The 17,226-nt window shown below is 35.1% G+C and overlaps 1 protein-coding gene across 1 annotated transcript; it reads right to left on the bottom strand.

Moving 5' to 3' along the window:
• Nucleotides 1-6,271: 6,271 nt before the first annotated feature.
• LOC144422949 (uncharacterized) lies at nucleotides 6,272-11,268 on the bottom strand. The gene is made up of 6 exons (XM_078113005.1): nucleotides 11,147-11,268; nucleotides 10,889-10,944; nucleotides 10,522-10,537; nucleotides 9,970-10,020; nucleotides 9,105-9,328; nucleotides 6,272-7,464 (listed from the first exon to the last, which is right to left on the bottom strand). Exons 1-6 carry the CDS (start codon nucleotides 11,211-11,213, stop codon nucleotides 7,270-7,272), a joined length of 609 nt encoding a protein of 202 aa, XP_077969131.1. The 5' UTR covers nucleotides 11,214-11,268; the 3' UTR covers nucleotides 6,272-7,269.
• Nucleotides 11,269-17,226: the final 5,958 nt, after the last annotated feature.

Genomic DNA, 17,226 nt, shown 5'->3' on the forward strand with positions numbered 1-17,226 from the left:
CTGCTCCAGTGATGTCAATGCCCTTAAATTCAACGACAGCCTTAAACTAAGTGGTTTCATGACTCTCTCCATCAATATCAGATCTTTAGCCTCTTTCAAAAACTTCACAAAATTTGAAGCACTAGTTAATTCACTGAATTGTAAGCCTCATATAATTGCTGTAAATGAAACATGGATTGTATCTGGTACAAATGGCCATTTCAATGCACTGGATGGCTATGTTTTTATCTCTAATAGTAGATCTCATCACCGAGGTGGTGGTGTTGGTCTCTACATTCGAAATGATTTGAAATACATTGTCCGCAAAGATATTACTATAATGTGCGAAAAGGTTTTTGAATCTATATTCATTGACATATCATTGGAAAATAAAACAATAACCTGCGGTACTATTTATAGATCACCACTAACTGATGAATTGAGCAATGCTAACTTTCGGAATCTCTTGTCCCAAGTTCTCTCAAAGATGAACAGGTTGAATTATAATTATATAATGGGTGACTTCAACTATAATCTTATTGATGAGTCCAATATGAATACCAGCCTATTTGTTGATATTATGCACAACCTGGCCTATTATTCTTTGATAAACTGCCTCACCAGGATAACTTCAAGTTCTGCTACCTGTATAGACCATATCTGGACAAACGTATATGATAAAAAAATTAACAGTGCTGTTTTAGCAGAATGTGTTTCTGATCATCTGCCGATTGTACAATGCTCTCTTCTAGAAAAGCAAATTCAGACCAGAATTGAAACGCTTTATCGCCAGTTTACTTCGTCCAACTTGAATACGTTTAAGAATGAACTGAATTCTATTAATATTGATGACTTCAGCAGCATCCAGGATCCCAACACTTGCTTTGAAAATTTTTTTGAAAAATTCTCCACTGCTTACTCTCAATCTTTTCCTTACAAAAAACAGACAAACAGATCAAACAAACCTTGGTATGATACTGAGTTACGCAAACTCAACAAAGTCAAACAAAAACTATATAAGAAATTAATAAACAATAAAAACATAAATGACAAGCACAAATTACAGTTCAATGAATGCAGGAACCTTTATACTCGATTGCTCCACAAAAAGAAATCGAATTATTACAAATCTAAATTTGCTTCTCACAAAGGCAACATCAAGGCAGTGTGGAAAACAATTAATGAGCTTATTGGTAAAAATAAAACAAATTCTTGTCCTTTGATTGGACTTGATTTCAGTAATACACAAACTGCAAATAAATTTAATGAACACTTTTCTCAAGTGGCACAAAGCCTGCTTGACTGTATGCCACAACCAGCTGGCTGTGACAAAAATTACATTTCATATCTTGGGAAGCAAGAATCCTCATCAATGTTCTTAAGGCCAGCTACATCATTAGAAATAAAAAATATTATACGCGATATGAAGCCCAAGTCAAGTTTTGGAATCGATGGTATTCCATTTAAAATATTGAAATATGTTCCAGAACATATTATTGATATCCTGACATATATATTTAACCTTTCACTATCTAGTGGATTATTCATTGAAAGCTTCAAGACATCCAAAGTTCTTCCTCTGTTTAAAAAAGGTAGTGTTTCAGATCTTGGAAACTATAGACCTATTAGTCTTTTACCATCATTTTCTAAGATTCTTGAAAAAATAATGTATAGTAGAATGTCAAACTACTTTGAAACTAACAATGTTTTCCACTCGCATCAATTTGGTTTTCGCAAGCATCACTCCACTGCTATGGCTGCTAATGTTTTGGTACACAAACTGACCAATGCGTTTGAATGCAAACAACATGCAATTGGAATATTTCTTGATATCTCAAAAGCTTTTGACACCATTGACCATTCCATCCTCTTAAGTAAGCCCTATCACTATGGAATTAGAGGCGTTCCATTCAATTGGATCAAGAGCTACCTTCAAGACAGGAAGCAAATTGTGCAATATGACAACTCATTCTCTACAAATATTTGTGTCATGAAGCACGGAGTTCCACAAGGATCTTTACTTGGCCCATTATTTTTTCTAGCTTACATTAATGACATGTCCAGGTGTCTGAAATCCTCTGAGTCGATCATGTTTGCTGATGACACTAACTTGATTCTTCATGGGGAAAACCTTGAAGATCTATTCACAGTTGCAAACCAAGAACTAACCAACATTCATAGCTGGATGTTAGTTAATAAATTATCTCTGAATGCTAACAAAACTAAATTTGTATTATTCCATCCAAGCAAGCATAAAAGTGTGAGTTGTTCAAAAAAACTACTGCTCAATGGCAATGAAATTGAAAGAGTGAAAGAAATAAAATTTCTAGGAGTTATCTTTGATGAAAATCTGTCATGGAAATCACAAATAATGCATGTTATTGGTAAAACAAAAAGAAACCTAGCAGTTTCTGCCAAAGTATCCCAGTGTGTTGACCAATCAGCTCTACTAGCAATGTTTCAATCATTACTACTTAGCCATATTCGATATAGTTGTTCAGTCTGGCTTCATGGTAATAAAACACTTGTCTCAAAACTGCAGAGTATTTGTAATAATTTTTTAAGAATAGTTTTTGGTAAAAGAAAACGTGAAAGTGTAGACTCTTACTTCAAATCACTAAATATACTTAAGGTTGAAGATATGATGAAATTTGAAATATTATCTCTAGCTCACGACTTCCATAATAATGCGCTGCCCAATTGCTTTAATGACATACTTGTCAAAAATACCTCCAACCGAAGAAGTAGTTCTGATTTATTCGTACCTTTCATGAGTAAATCCGTGAGTCAGCATTCCTTGTCTTTTACTGGACCCAAACTTTGGAATTCTCTTCCCTTAAATTTGAAGACGTTAAAGTCCAAAAAATCTTTTCAAAAACAAGTCAAGTCTCATTTAGTTTCCAAATATTAAATATTAAAAATTACTACTGGTGGTATTCGATGACAAAAACTTGGGACACTCCACACTTGCACATTACTGTTTTAATGAAAATGTTGAACAGCTATAATAATATTGTGCCACGACTATAATAATATCTTGCCACGACTTGGCCAGAACTAGTCCAGCACCAAAGAAATGGTACTGTGACATGCATGAGTATATATATATTTTTTTAAATATATAGGTAGCTAACGTACTCGGATGATATTTTCTTTAAATAACTGCACACATTCTATCACTTCACGCTCGTGTTTTTATCTTTTTCTAGCTGTGATGTCCCTATCATACACGCTTGGTCTTATGTTTGAGTGGTGGTATAAGGGTTGTAGATAGTACAATATTGTTCCTGCAAGGTTACTAATTATTGCAACTAGGCGAGCAGTAGAGCTATGTTGGATTCTCCCCTTCAGATTTTAATTTGCTGTGGGTCATTGTAATTGGATGTGGTGTTTATATCATTTATGTATGCATGCGTTTTATGTTAAGGCATGGTGTTTGAGTTGACTTGTTGGCCAAGGTATAGATAGTAAAATTTTGTGTGTGTTTTGCATGGTGTGATAAATTTTTCTCTGTCCCAAGCAGAATGTCATCATAGATCATCTATCCATCGCTATATAATGACAATACATCCCATTTAATTAAACAATTATTTTTTGCCTGTAATAAATAGTTCAGAGCGTTCCCCTTCACCCAATCATTGAAACATCTACTCGCAGTTTTATTTTTTGTTTTTCAGGTTACTTCAAAGTGATTAAATGAAGTAAAACACATAAGGAAAAAAACAAAAAAAGACTCCCGATATCCTGTGAAATAACAACCTCATTCCCATATCCTTGTCTGAAATCAATACCCAAGAATGAAAAACCTCACTTACACCCTTTGTAACCAATTTATTTCCACATCCTACTTTACTTAATTATAGTAATTTTACTGTTACCGGTAACTTAATTACTTATTACAATCTGGACTATAATTTGGCAATAATAGGCTCTAATTTGGGGAATGAAATGGTCTCGCCCACCTCTTCATGCACCCAATTCTGGCAACTTTGGTTGGGCAACTTGGCATTTGACTCCAACTATAATCAGCTTGGCAATATGTTTCCAATAGAATCTTCCTTTTATATACCTAATCAACGATTAGAAGATCGATCAATTTGGCAATGGCAACCATTACAAAAATATCAATATGGTGTGGCAGATAATTTTCTTTTCTAGTATTTGTTTATTTATTTTTTTTGTTTACTGTATAGTATACCCTAAATTTATCGCGTTTCATTCTTACTTAAATAACTTCTCAGTGGTTGTGTGTGTGTGTGGCTGGTGGGTGCATGTGAGCGTGTGTGAAATAACTTGATAATTTTAGGTGAGTAAACACGTACCACTTCCTCTTGGCAAAACCTTTCATCTTTTATTTTGTACGTTATAAACCTTATCTAAGGTTTTGTTTGCTCCCCTGATTTCATAATCAGATTTTATTTATTTGTTTTTATCTGTCAAATGTATTGTTATGCTGATTATGGAGTCGAAATAAACTTATACTTATACTTATACTTATACTACGTTCCGGTGTCCGCCATCTTGATTCACGGTTCACTGCAGGAGTACTGTCTTATTTTCGTACTGTGAAGATCCCGCTCGCTGTCAAACAATTTTTTCCAAGTATGGTTGACGGAATTTGATTCCATTTAGCTGCTCGTTAGACAACGCTTGCATGCACTGACTATATCACACTGTTTTGGTAAAATAACAATTTTCTCTTTACATTTAATAGGTTACCCAAAGTGTATTTGAATAGCTTTTCTAAAGAAAGGAATATCTAAAAGAGGTTAATTTATTGAATATTAAGTTAAGTGATCTCAAATTGGGCAGATAACTCGCTATAAGGTATAGAATATGATATAATTTCCTCATTCACCCAGCAAATAATAACAAAGAATGAACAAATGACGTTTGGCATCACATTTGGTACTAGCTACGGGGATTTCTTATATAAAAGAATCTAATTTAATGCAGTGTTTCTTAACATGGGATCGATCGAACCGCTGGGGTTCGGTGGAGCTGTTTCAGGGGTTCGACAAAGGCCCTCTGAAATAATTTTACGCCATGGAGTATTTTCATTACCAAACCTTCTACTTATACTTATACTTATATTGCACCGCAGATATTCAAACTTTCAAGTTTAGCTTGACTATGAGCAGTTTCGCAAAGATGCAAGTTTTGTTGGTACTGCCAATCGCGGTTATTCTATGTTATATTCCAGTTCATCGAAAACTCCTCATGACCTGGGCTATCAACGCTTTCAATACATCATTTTAGTTACAATTTTCCTGTCAACAGTTTCCCTGCCGCGGACGCTATTGTTGCACAACAAAGGTTATTTCGACATGGTGTATCGGTATCTAAGGTTACCCCACGGCCAATGATGATCGTGATGGTTCCAAGTTTCTCCGAAAAACTCTTTGCAAATCCGAATCGTTTTTTTTTGTGAAATATGTCAACTGAGGATAACCTGTTCGGATAACTTTGAGTAGTCGTTATCTTGTTGCAATTTATGTTGCTACAACCAGTGGCGCACTAATGGTGGGTTGGTTGATGATACTACTTTAATGTTGCATGAACGTTAGATATAACTTTAAAAACTTAACCTTTCCGCGACAATGAAGCAATATATTCAGACTCTGTCAATTGAATGCGACAGGCCCGCAAATGAGGTTAAGAACCACTGGTTTAGTGCAGAGCTACTCAACTATTTTTACCTAAGGTCCGCATACAAAACTTTAAAATTATTTAGGTCCGGTCTTTCCAGAAATTATATTTCCGCATCCTTAAACGCGCACCTTCTCGGCCGGCTAATGATTATTAGCTAATCGGGATTGTTTATTATGAAGATATGGTTCTTTTCATATATATTCAAAACTATAAAAGTGATTTTAAAAAAGGAAACTGCAGAAATGGGGCTAATGTTCCAAAATAAAGAATCAGTTGCGGTCCGAATCAAAAACTCGAAAGGTCCGGATTCGGACCGTGGTCCGCCGGTTGAGTAGCCCTGATTTAGTATATGGGTAATAAATTACTGAAAAACAAAAAAAAAATTAAAATACATACAATCAAGCAAATTATAATTGATACCCGATACTTCAATAAACGCACTACTTACTTCACGGACGCAAGCGGACGACAAACTGTCCGATTATATCCATCCGATTGTTACGTCACGGGGATTTACATGAAATTTTACGATACAAATTACGAATCATTTCAGTTGGACAACCATTCGTATATGGGAAATTAATCTGGCTGTTACGGAAACATTTTTCATCGTTTACTGAACCCCACAAATCCACTGAATCAATATTTATTATTATGTTGGGTTATATACAGAAATTACATGGGATGAGACTGTAATTAATTCTATTTACTGAGCTCAAGATTTAATAGACAAGCATATCAATTCAAAGCATAGCTCATAAGTTATACGGGTAATAATAGCATAAGAAGGATTGAAGTACTGAAACATGTTAATCAGAATCAAAGCAAAATACTTGTGTAAACTTTCATTTTGTCTGATTCTAATCACAGGCTTCTTCACTTCACCGATGAATAAATAAGTTAAATAAACACTGCACGAATAAAAAAAATCAGTAATGTCACTTTTATAAATGTGTAATATTTTCTTCACTCAAAAATGACTTGCGTTGAGTGGAATTGTAATGCACGAAATGCGTATATCACAGCACAGATTCAGACGTGAATTTTAGAAATATAGCTCAGTTAATAAAATAAGTGGTTTACGAGGGAACAATATATGGCCCTGCATAGTCCAACCTAAACAAATCTACAATTTATGAGTAACCAGACATAGGCCACTGATAAATCTAAATAAGTCGGGAGTGGAGTTGCAGACTTTTAGTATCGATAAGAGAAATCAAAATTTTCTACAGAAATTCAGGATATATATATATATTGAGCGATCCTAGTTATTGTAAAATTTCCCCAACTCTCCAACCTGAATTTTGGTAATAAATCAACAGTCATACAAGCGAACACCAATATTAACTAGACCGGTATCAAAACACGTTTTCTTTTGTTTAAGAATATTCGATCAAAGCGATGTCACACCACTTACTCGTAATTAAAGAAATTAGACTTATGAGCGATTTTACAGACGATCATATTGTAGTGCCAAGAGCCGCTGAGACCATAAAAAATGTTATGTTAGATAGATAATGACAGTTCTTCATCGCGCTGGGTATACGAGTCAAGTTAGTAAAATGAATTTGAACGCAAAAGTTCAATAAATTGCAGTAGAATTCAAGTTTGCCGTTTAACAGTTGTTGTCTATTGACTTTATAGTTCACAGATAGCACCGTGTATTGGGGTGACCGGTGTAAGATTGTGCATTCCTTCAATTAAACCCTTCGAATCTTTATAGACGGCAACAGCAACATTCGCGTTATTCCCATCGGATAACGGATAATTCGGGTGCCACACTTCTTTAGGTAGAGAAGAAGGTTGATTAGAAGCCTCTAAAAGCTGATTGTTCTGTAACAAATGAATAAAACAGTTTCAAAACAAGCATCTTGGACAAAGTATGGTAAGTTCGGTTGCATGAGACCACATATTATGCGTTAGAAACAACATGCAAATGAGTGAAAACGGGTAAGTATGGTGGCCACGATGTCATAGTGGTTAGACAGGGGTGGGAAAGGTTTTGGAACCAGGGGATAAAAATTTTGCCCACCTACACTGGCGGGCCATGTAAGTGTGACGTAAAAAGTGACATTTTATGAACAATATTTACAGTGTTACAAAAGCAAACAGTAAGCCTCGTGCCAAAACTAAATTTAATTGCAATCTCAACAAACTCCGTGAGCTGTTTTTTTTTAGCTTAATCATCAAAATTTGTTTTATTTTGTTTATGGCCGCATCAGGCGGGCCAGATTGAAGTTCCTAATGGGCCGGATTTGGCCCGCAGACCGTAGTTTGCCCGTGCCAGGGTTAGAGCGTTAGAGGTAACTATGTTTTCATTGAAGATTACATCTCAGGTCCTAATTCCATGCCCAACACACCTCACTCAGGATGTTATAGATTGGGATAGCCAATGTCGAACCTTACGGTTCTATATATTGGGTTTCGCTAATTATCCAAGTTACCAAAAAATTATAATGCACCTGTAGCCCGACCGCTATTTATTAATTTTAACAAACAATCGCTATCTAAATTTATTGAAAACCGGAGTCGAAGTCAGAATCAATTTTTCTTCTATAGCTTAGAATATATAATTTTCTCGGATACTACATCTATGCCAGGGTTCGCAACCTTTTGTCGCTCGCGGGCGAAAATTGAGGGTTGCAAGACTTGGCGGGCCGCACATATTTTTAGAAAGTTAAAAACCGAACGAATAACCCATGAATCACAATTTTTTCACGCAGATCAGAAGTTGAAATTTTAGATTTTAAACAGCATGTGAAGACTGCGACAACTCGAGAACTCAATTCGGTCGTCTCACTGAAAGAAAAAAAATTACAGATGACATTCAATGTAACACTTCTTGTTGCATCACGCTTGATAGCTTTTCGACCTCAGGCGGCATCCTGGATGAAGTTAAGATTAGAACATTTTCTAAATGGGCACCACTAATCCGAGTTCTCAGATTGTTCTTTGTAATGTTCATTTTCGAAAACAATTGTTCGCACGCATATGTACTTCCAAACATCGATGTGGATTTTTTCGCATGGTTTGTCAAATTTGGATAGAGATTTCCTTCAAGAAGATATTTTTTATAAAAATCAAGCAGTGATACATTTCTCAAATATAATATAGATTTTATTTCCTCATTGGATTGCATCTCAAGATGCACTAAGCAAATCCTGCACTCAGCATCAACTTTTCTGAGTGTTGCCATTTGTCTAATTATGATTAAATTGTAGGCTCGTTAAACGAGTAGCTAGCTGTTCATTAAACTGTTAGGTTATAACCTAATCTGCACATGTCTCACAATAAATTCTGTTACGTAAAGAATATAATCAACTCCTCGAGCGTGGATTAGAGTCGGTGGCCGTTGTGAAGAGTCGCGGGCCGATTATTATACACCGCGGGCCATGGTTTGCCGACCCATGATCTATGCTATAAACTTTACAAAATGCCGAGTACTTGGCTTCATTTATGACTGATCAATCGACCTTATACTTCATCCCTGTCCAGACGCTATACCACGCCCAGCCAGTCGCCGCTTTTGGACGTAGATAAGGGAGCAGCAACTGATACTGTGTGAGGTCGTAAATATTCGCGAGTTTTCCGTTGTTCCTTGATTTGCAAATTGATTCAGCATTGTTGAAGGTGACGTTGTTCTTACTATACCTAACAATTCGGTAGCATTTTGATTTGTATGTGACGTCACATTTATCTAAAAACAAACTTATTTTTAATATTTCATAATAAAAAAACGTAAATGACTTCAGAACATGACGTGACGCTCCAGAAGTATGTGTACCAATATGGAGGTAACTAATTTTGTTCACCTACTTTACATCAAGTTGTGTAAAGGAACTGAAACCTATGTACAGGGGTATATTCACTTGGCTAACAAAGATAGTCCCTGACTCGTAATAGAACTAAAATAGGGAAAATCAGAATAAAATTATGACCTAATCTTAACCTGGTACGCTTACTACGGGAGTACACACGACGTCATCAAATATGCGATTAAAATGTTGTCTGTTTCTTTACTCGATTAGACTTTGCCTAAAAACATTGCTACCTATTGACTGTAGAGAGAGAAAATCGACAAAACGAACTAACATATAATTTTAGAGATACGGAACTAAACTGCTTTGAAGAATAGCTTCAATACATGGTTAATGAAAGAAGTGGTAATCGACTATTGGTTGGTCTGACCACCCAGGAAGGACTAACGGCACAATCCTTGAAATGTTTTGTTAAATCGATGTTGGATTCAAACCTACGTGTTTTTCAAGGGTGCCGCTTAGAGAGACATGGCAATAATATGCCATATTGCTAACTCGTAAAACATAAAAATGTATTTACTTTGAACTGGTGTCTTCTTGTCGACGCTCTTTCTTATCAGACTGAGAATTTCTGTAAAAATTTATGTTTTTGTGCTTTGGAGAGAATAAAATCTTTTAAATTAGTTTTCGCCTAATCGTTACACCGACCTAACTTGTTCGGCCCAATATGCTAACGCTATAAAAAGCAAATACTGGTATGATGCAAATATTTTTGTGAAAGGAGCTGCGAAAAGTCGTGAATGAAAATTGCCAACCTGTCTTTGCATGAACTAATTGGGCATTAGAAGATGGACGAACTTCTATGTCTTAAAGATAAACTTGGTTAAAGCGTCGGATTTGGCTAATTTAGCGTCACAAATGGAGATCTCTGGTTAAACATCCACGACTGAAAAAAGTAGCTCATTACCAATCAGTGTCTGCTCATTCAAGTTCTTGTTCGAAGTGAAAGGGTCTCACACAAAATCATAGTAAACTGTTGAGCATTGCTTTACGACGAGTCAATGGTTTTACTTTCGTATACAAATACGGAAGTGGGTTTTTAAAAAATATGTCATACAGTGGACGAACTCACCAGATGCGTCATTTACCTGTGAAATCAATTCGAAATATAGATGATTAGTGAAATGTTTATAACATATAATTTGTTTGAATTATATTAGATGTGTAACAAGCAGAAGTAGGACCAATAAAGTCTTGTCTACTCGGAGACAAAATATTGATATCAATACGGGCGCCATGGCCCCTTGGTTAGAACGCTGGCCCTAACAATTCCGAGTAAACCTACCAATTGACACTGGGTGTAAAATTGGCTGCATGTTGATAAACCGAAAGATTCCGATTCTTTCAAAGAATTGTGGATAAATACTTATTGGCGACTGTTTTTCTGAAGAGTGGATGTGTAAAAAAAACTGATAAAAAAGTAGGTATTTATATTTTACCTCACAATCTCCAACGCGGACGAGTTTGCCGTTCACGATCTTGGTAACGCAGACAGCTGTTAAAAATAATAATGATATTCCTACGTTATATAAAACAACGACATTTTACGCCTATATCGATTTTGCTACGTCGCTGGTTGAATGCGATATTTTTCTGCAGCATTCAGAAATCTCAGATATTAGTACTGCAAACCAGTGATGGGTGTAAACAGATTTCTTTCCAATAGGTATTGCAAGATCTATTGAAGCAAATCTTACCTGGTAATTTTTCCGCAAACAAGCCACAGATGAAAAAAATAATGAAAATAAATTGGACGAATTTCATGTTCAATTCGAGCAAGGTGTGATGACGCAAATCAATACTTGCTATAAAATAAATATCTGAAAAATATTCAAAGTTATTATGAATGAGCATCGACGTGGCTATGTGTTTTATAATTGAATTTGATTTCACAACGTCTGCCTTTCACACACAAGCCGGAATCTTGTCGGCAATATTTACTCCATTTATTACACTCTGACTGAGGTGACTGAAGTTTGAACCCGCATTTATTAATCTGTGATTAAACACCATGGTTCAGTCATTGAGTAGAAGTGATTAAGTTCAGTGTTAAGTAGAGTGAGATATAAATAAATTTGAACTTAAATAATAGTTAGTGACAGTGTATAAAATATTAGACGAAAAAGCACTAAAATAATTCAAGTCTGACAACACAAAAAAAAACTAATTCCAGAAAAAAATGTGTTCTTGAATAAAAACTTCTTGATACAGCAATTACGCGTCAATCGACTATGGCGTTTGAAGCAGGACTTTGGGAACATACACTTAAAAACGCTTAAAATGACCGAATTTGAGATTCAGTGGGAAATAAGAAATTCACTTTGAAAGTAAGAAATTCATTGGAAGTATGAAATTCCGACTACGGGCAGTTTGAAAATTCGATTCTAGTTCCGAGTCTAGCGACAACATGACGAACTTCCTACCTCACAGCCGCGATTTTACGAATTCGTTTGGGTCATTCAGTTTGAAGAGAAAAGCTAAAGCCTAAACAAAGTCACGCCATGCATTAGTAGGCCTATTACAAGATCATTGCAGACTATTGCAGAATATTTTCTGCGCATGAGAGAAAGAATGACAAAATCAAAGATTTGTTTAGCAATAAGCCAAAACGCCGGGCTTTTTCTCAACAAGATTGACTCGACAAAGTCGATGATTTCAAATTGACCTGAACTAACCACAAATCTTAGCATACATTTCCACGCCAACTCATATAGGCCACTCTTCTTATATTATCTTTCCTGAATTTTTGTCCCATGTTTGCAAGTTTTTTGTACCGCGGCGAAGTCCAAAATAATTTAGCCATTTTGGCTAAAATCTTTTCACTACACAACTTCTTGTTTCATATTTAATTTAGAATCACGTTCATGTGTGATACAAGACGGTTTCTTTGACCAATCTATCTCTCTGGTATGCACTTTAACAATATTACATTCGTTCTCTGCAAATAGCAACCTTGACCCAACACGTATTGCAAATATAATTATTTGAATCAATTTTGATGTTCGTTTTTATACTACGCTCATTCACGGCTTTCGTTGCAAATCATGGTCCCCACGACGAGTCACTGGTATCTATAACGATGTGTGTAACGAGCATTTTATTTAACGTCATTTCCATCTGATACATCAAAATAAAACTGCTCGGCTGAAAATACCAAGTTGCACCAAAATTTATCATTGAACCATTGAGGTTTGTGCAGTCAAAAACTCGCTACTGCATTTCACGCGATAGCAGCGTGACAGAAAAGATATTCATTGGCTTGTTTTATGTGATGCCGCGTAATATATGAAGATATTCAGTCTGAATCGAGTATAGGGCCTAAAAAATAGTGCAAACAAATCAAGCTTATGATACAATTTTTCTAGGAAATCTTGGGAATTTTATGATAAAATTACGCACTGGGAATTTTTTCAAAAAATTTGTTTTAGAACAATTGTTTGATTTGTTTGAATGGCTGTTATATTTGCTTCCTTTGTTTTACATAGGTTAAAAATGATGGATGTAACAACTGGTCTAATCGATTTATACAGTCTTCATACGTAATCCCTCTAAACGCCACAGTCAGTATCGAGGGCTAGCCCGTATACACGCATTCTCAAGCTGTAGCACAATGATCGTCTCAAACTACCCCACCACGCGTCGGAGTTGATACCTGGCGGTTTTAATTAGGCTGTCGAATGCCGGTCGCGCACCGTACTGCAGTACTGCAGCGAAGTCTCTTTAACCTGTAACGGGAAATTCCACCTGATACACTGACAGTAAAACTCACTGTAGAAGGGCTGTCTGAAAGTATTGCGACAAAAACAATGTTTGACCAGTGGATCGAATGCTTGTGCATTCATGTGATAATGAATTTGCGTTTACATTCTTATTTCCCTCATTATTTCAATAAAAAAATACAAAAGAAACATAAAAATTTTGATTTAAAACGGACTCTTTCTTTAAACAGGCTGTTTTTGAATATTAATGAAATAATGAAACTGTTGTGTATCCAAGCACTTTTATTTATATACGTCGGGAAGTTTTTGTTCATTAGATTTTGCGTCTATATTTTGTGGGCAAATTTTGAGCATTTGGTCATAAAAGAATAGGAGATATAAATTCGCGAAGAAGGGCAAAAATTGATATATACAGTTACTTTTCACGAAGCTTTTGTAATTGACCCACTACCGTGTAATATCGGTAGCTCTTCGTGAATAAGGAAAATATTTCGAACCCCGCAACTTATTGAAAACATTAAAAATTGATAATCGAAAAATCAACTTTTTTTTAAAGTTTGATGAATTTATTAGTTTTCGAAAAGTAAGTATTCTATCCTTTTTCACAACTAAGCAATCCCAAGCCTCTGTAATTCAAGCGTGACTGAGACAACACAATACAACTTATCCTACTTATTCAATCATGGGTAGCTAACTGCGAGAGAATTTTAATCCCAGTCTAACCTTTTGATAAACATGATGCATACGTGGAAATGGACACATGGCAAATTTTGCTGCAGCTCATTCAAAATTGTGACTGAACGACGGGCTACCGTTCTATATTCACATTAAAAATCTTCTTTTAAAATCATTTAGAAATGAAGCAGAAACAGGCTGTATAGTCCAATCGATAAAATATGTAATATAAAGTTGAAGCATTCCGAAATTACAAAAATAATAGACTGCGAACTCAAATGACTGTCTTGCATAACAGCCAGAGGAAATAACGAAACGGATCAGTGCATCAACGATAGCATGACATTTCCAGAAATAAAACACAACGACAGCATGCAACAACCTAACCCCTAGAAGGAATGTGTTTTATTGGTAAAAAAAAAATCACGTCATACAACTGGACAAAAACAAGCATTTTAGTGTCACGTTTCTGTCTCAGTATATATTTTCGTCAAATTTGTTTCACAAACTCGTGATTACATATTCAACGAATATCGTCACAATCTGCGTTCTTCACCTTTATTACGATGATTATATGTGTTGGGAATAAGATGGGTATTAGAAATTGATCTTCGTCAACCTCGACAATCCCTCGCCATCAGGTCGAATAAAAAATGCACACGCCAAATAAGTTGGTTGTAACAAAATTTAAAGTCACTGCTATTTGAAATATATTCTAGGATCTAGGATATTCTAAATATAATTTTATGTAGCATTTTTGTAATAAGTAAATACTTTTTTGGCCGCCCTTAAAAGTGGTAAAACAGCTTTCAATTATTATTCTAATACTTTTGTTCATTTCAATTTCTTATGTTTTTAATTTTTCCTGTCAAACATTTCCTGTTGAACTTTTTTGGAAATTGGGAAATATCAATTTCCTATTTTGAAATATTACAATTTGCCAGATTATTAGCTCCTTTTATTAGGGGTTTGAAAACAAATAATCATTTTCATCATCATATACTCTCATTTTCACCTATTTTTGCTTATTCTAGCTTCTACGCCTAAATAGTTCATAATAATTTCGAAAAGAAGAATAAAAAAAGAACAATAAACTTTCAAGACGTGCGCCTATCGATAAAAATTAAAATGACACTTTGACGATAAAAGAAGGATTCGTTGGACGTGGTGAATCAGATACAAATATTTGAATGTTTCAGTAATATTACTGAACTACGCAAGTAATTGTTACTATTTGTACGGTATTCTGGCGTAGACAATCATGTACAAATGCATAGTTTCGCTATTTTATTTTACATTAGACAAGTATAGACTTGCAAAGTTGTTTGGATAACACTCAAAACCGTCAGGTAATAGATTTACTCAATTTTGTTTTCTACCCACTCAAATTACTGGCATTTTCAAAGAATTAAAAAAAATAGTATAGTCGCTGCACCATAAATATGTCATCAACAATCGATAGATTTTATCCCTCTAGTTTCATCATAATAGGAATGGTCAAAAGTGTTTTACTCATTTTCTTTCCAATGTCTTCAGTTATCTTATATCAAGACTCAGAAAAGTGAAACGTAAGTAAACATTGTCGCTGTAGATCTTTTGAACATTGGGAAGAAATTCGAGTGGTTTTGGATATTTGATGTAATTCCGTCACGTATTTACTTAGGTTTATATAAAAGAATTAATATTTTATTCATGAACAATATTTAGTACATTACCAAGCCTCACTTATAAGTAATTGACCACATTGTCCGAGCGTTTGAACAATTGACCCTCATCACTGAGAACTTGTGAGAGGGCTCTACTGCTTAAATGGGAGATCATCATCATAATTCCATTTTTTGTTCATATTTTTAAAGTTTTTATAGGTATTCGTTACTGACCTTTGCGTGACAAGGGCTTCAAAAAAAGGAGAAGCTTTTCTCATTCAATCGTGAAGTGATCGTATACATTCTTATAAGAACCATGAATGGGCTGTATTAGCTAATAGTCTTGCAATAACAAGTACTAGCCTATATTTTTGAGTGAGGTTAAGTCGAAATAAACAGATGGAAAAAATGAGAAAATGAAAGAGACAAGAAACCTTAATTTTGTACACGTTAAACAATAATTTGGTGGAGCGTGAAGGGGACTTATCTACCTACGTAAAAGTAGTCTCGTAAAAGGTTTTAAAATAACTATGTGAGATGATGTATATGAGACCGCAATAGAATAAAGGTGCAGTATAGAAAATAGGGTACTTCCGTACTGTGTGTACCAGGTTAGGGTTAGGCCATAGTTTCATTCCGATTTTCCTTATTTTAGTTCTATTACGATCTGTGTTAGCCAAGTGAATATAATCCCTGCCCATAGGTTTCCGTCCCTTTACACAACTTGATGTAGAGTTGGCGAACAAAATTAGTTACCTCCATGTTGGTACACATACTGCTGGAGCGCCGAAAATAGTTTGCTTTGCTTATTTCTGAAATCAATAATAAGCATTTTGTTATCAGAAAAGGGGGAGGCAGATTATGATAGATTTCATGATTTCGAATTACAGTCATTTTGTGATTTTCCTAGAATGGTGTTTTCCAACGTATTGGTTGCGATCCAAAGCTGGGTCAGCTGGAAATCCTCTCGGGTCGTTTGTTTTTTTCAACAAAAACTTGAAAGTTATTGATTTTGTTTTCAAGTAAATTTAGCTGTTTTTTTTTATATATTTTATATTTAGTATTGACGTGTCGCTTATTGGTAATTATATACGTAGGGAGTATCACAACATGGCGGCATCTATTTTGCTTCAGTAAAGCGCCGCCACGATTTCAAAAAATCGATGATGGCAAACAAGCGCAGCTTTCCTTCCCGCTTTGGAGTAATTTCCGTCCCAAAATATAGATTATACTTTAGTTTTAAAATTTACAGATGAAAGTAAATCCTTCAGCAACATTCAAATATGTGTATATAAGGATAAACCGTATCTCAGATATCCCTATAAACTTTGATTAGTGAAAATCACTTAATTTTTGATTATTCGATTGCCTCTAGCTCCAATAAGCTATTGTTTATAATCGCGAAGTGGTGGAAGATTTTAAAAGGTATTGTTATTAAAAAATGGCAGTGCCTTTCATCTGCAAATAAAAGCCATAGAGACATAGAGGAACACAATTATAATAATTGTTTTTTTTATAAAACCCGCATGTTTGTAACGGCATATAAGGCGGAACGTTGAACTAAACACAAAGAAACAATGGCTTGAAAATACAAAGTAGAAACCGTCGGAAGCAACGATTGAAAACGAATATTTGAAGATTTGAATTAGGCCAAATGCTGAAACAACTAAACCAATCGAATAGCGCTTTTTTGCATCAGAATTCAGAAAAGAATGTAATCAAGCCGTACGGCGCGAC

Source organism: Styela clava, chromosome 5, assembly GCF_964204865.1.
Source record: "Styela clava chromosome 5, kaStyClav1.hap1.2, whole genome shotgun sequence".
Lineage (NCBI taxonomy): Eukaryota > Metazoa > Chordata > Ascidiacea > Stolidobranchia > Styelidae > Styela > Styela clava.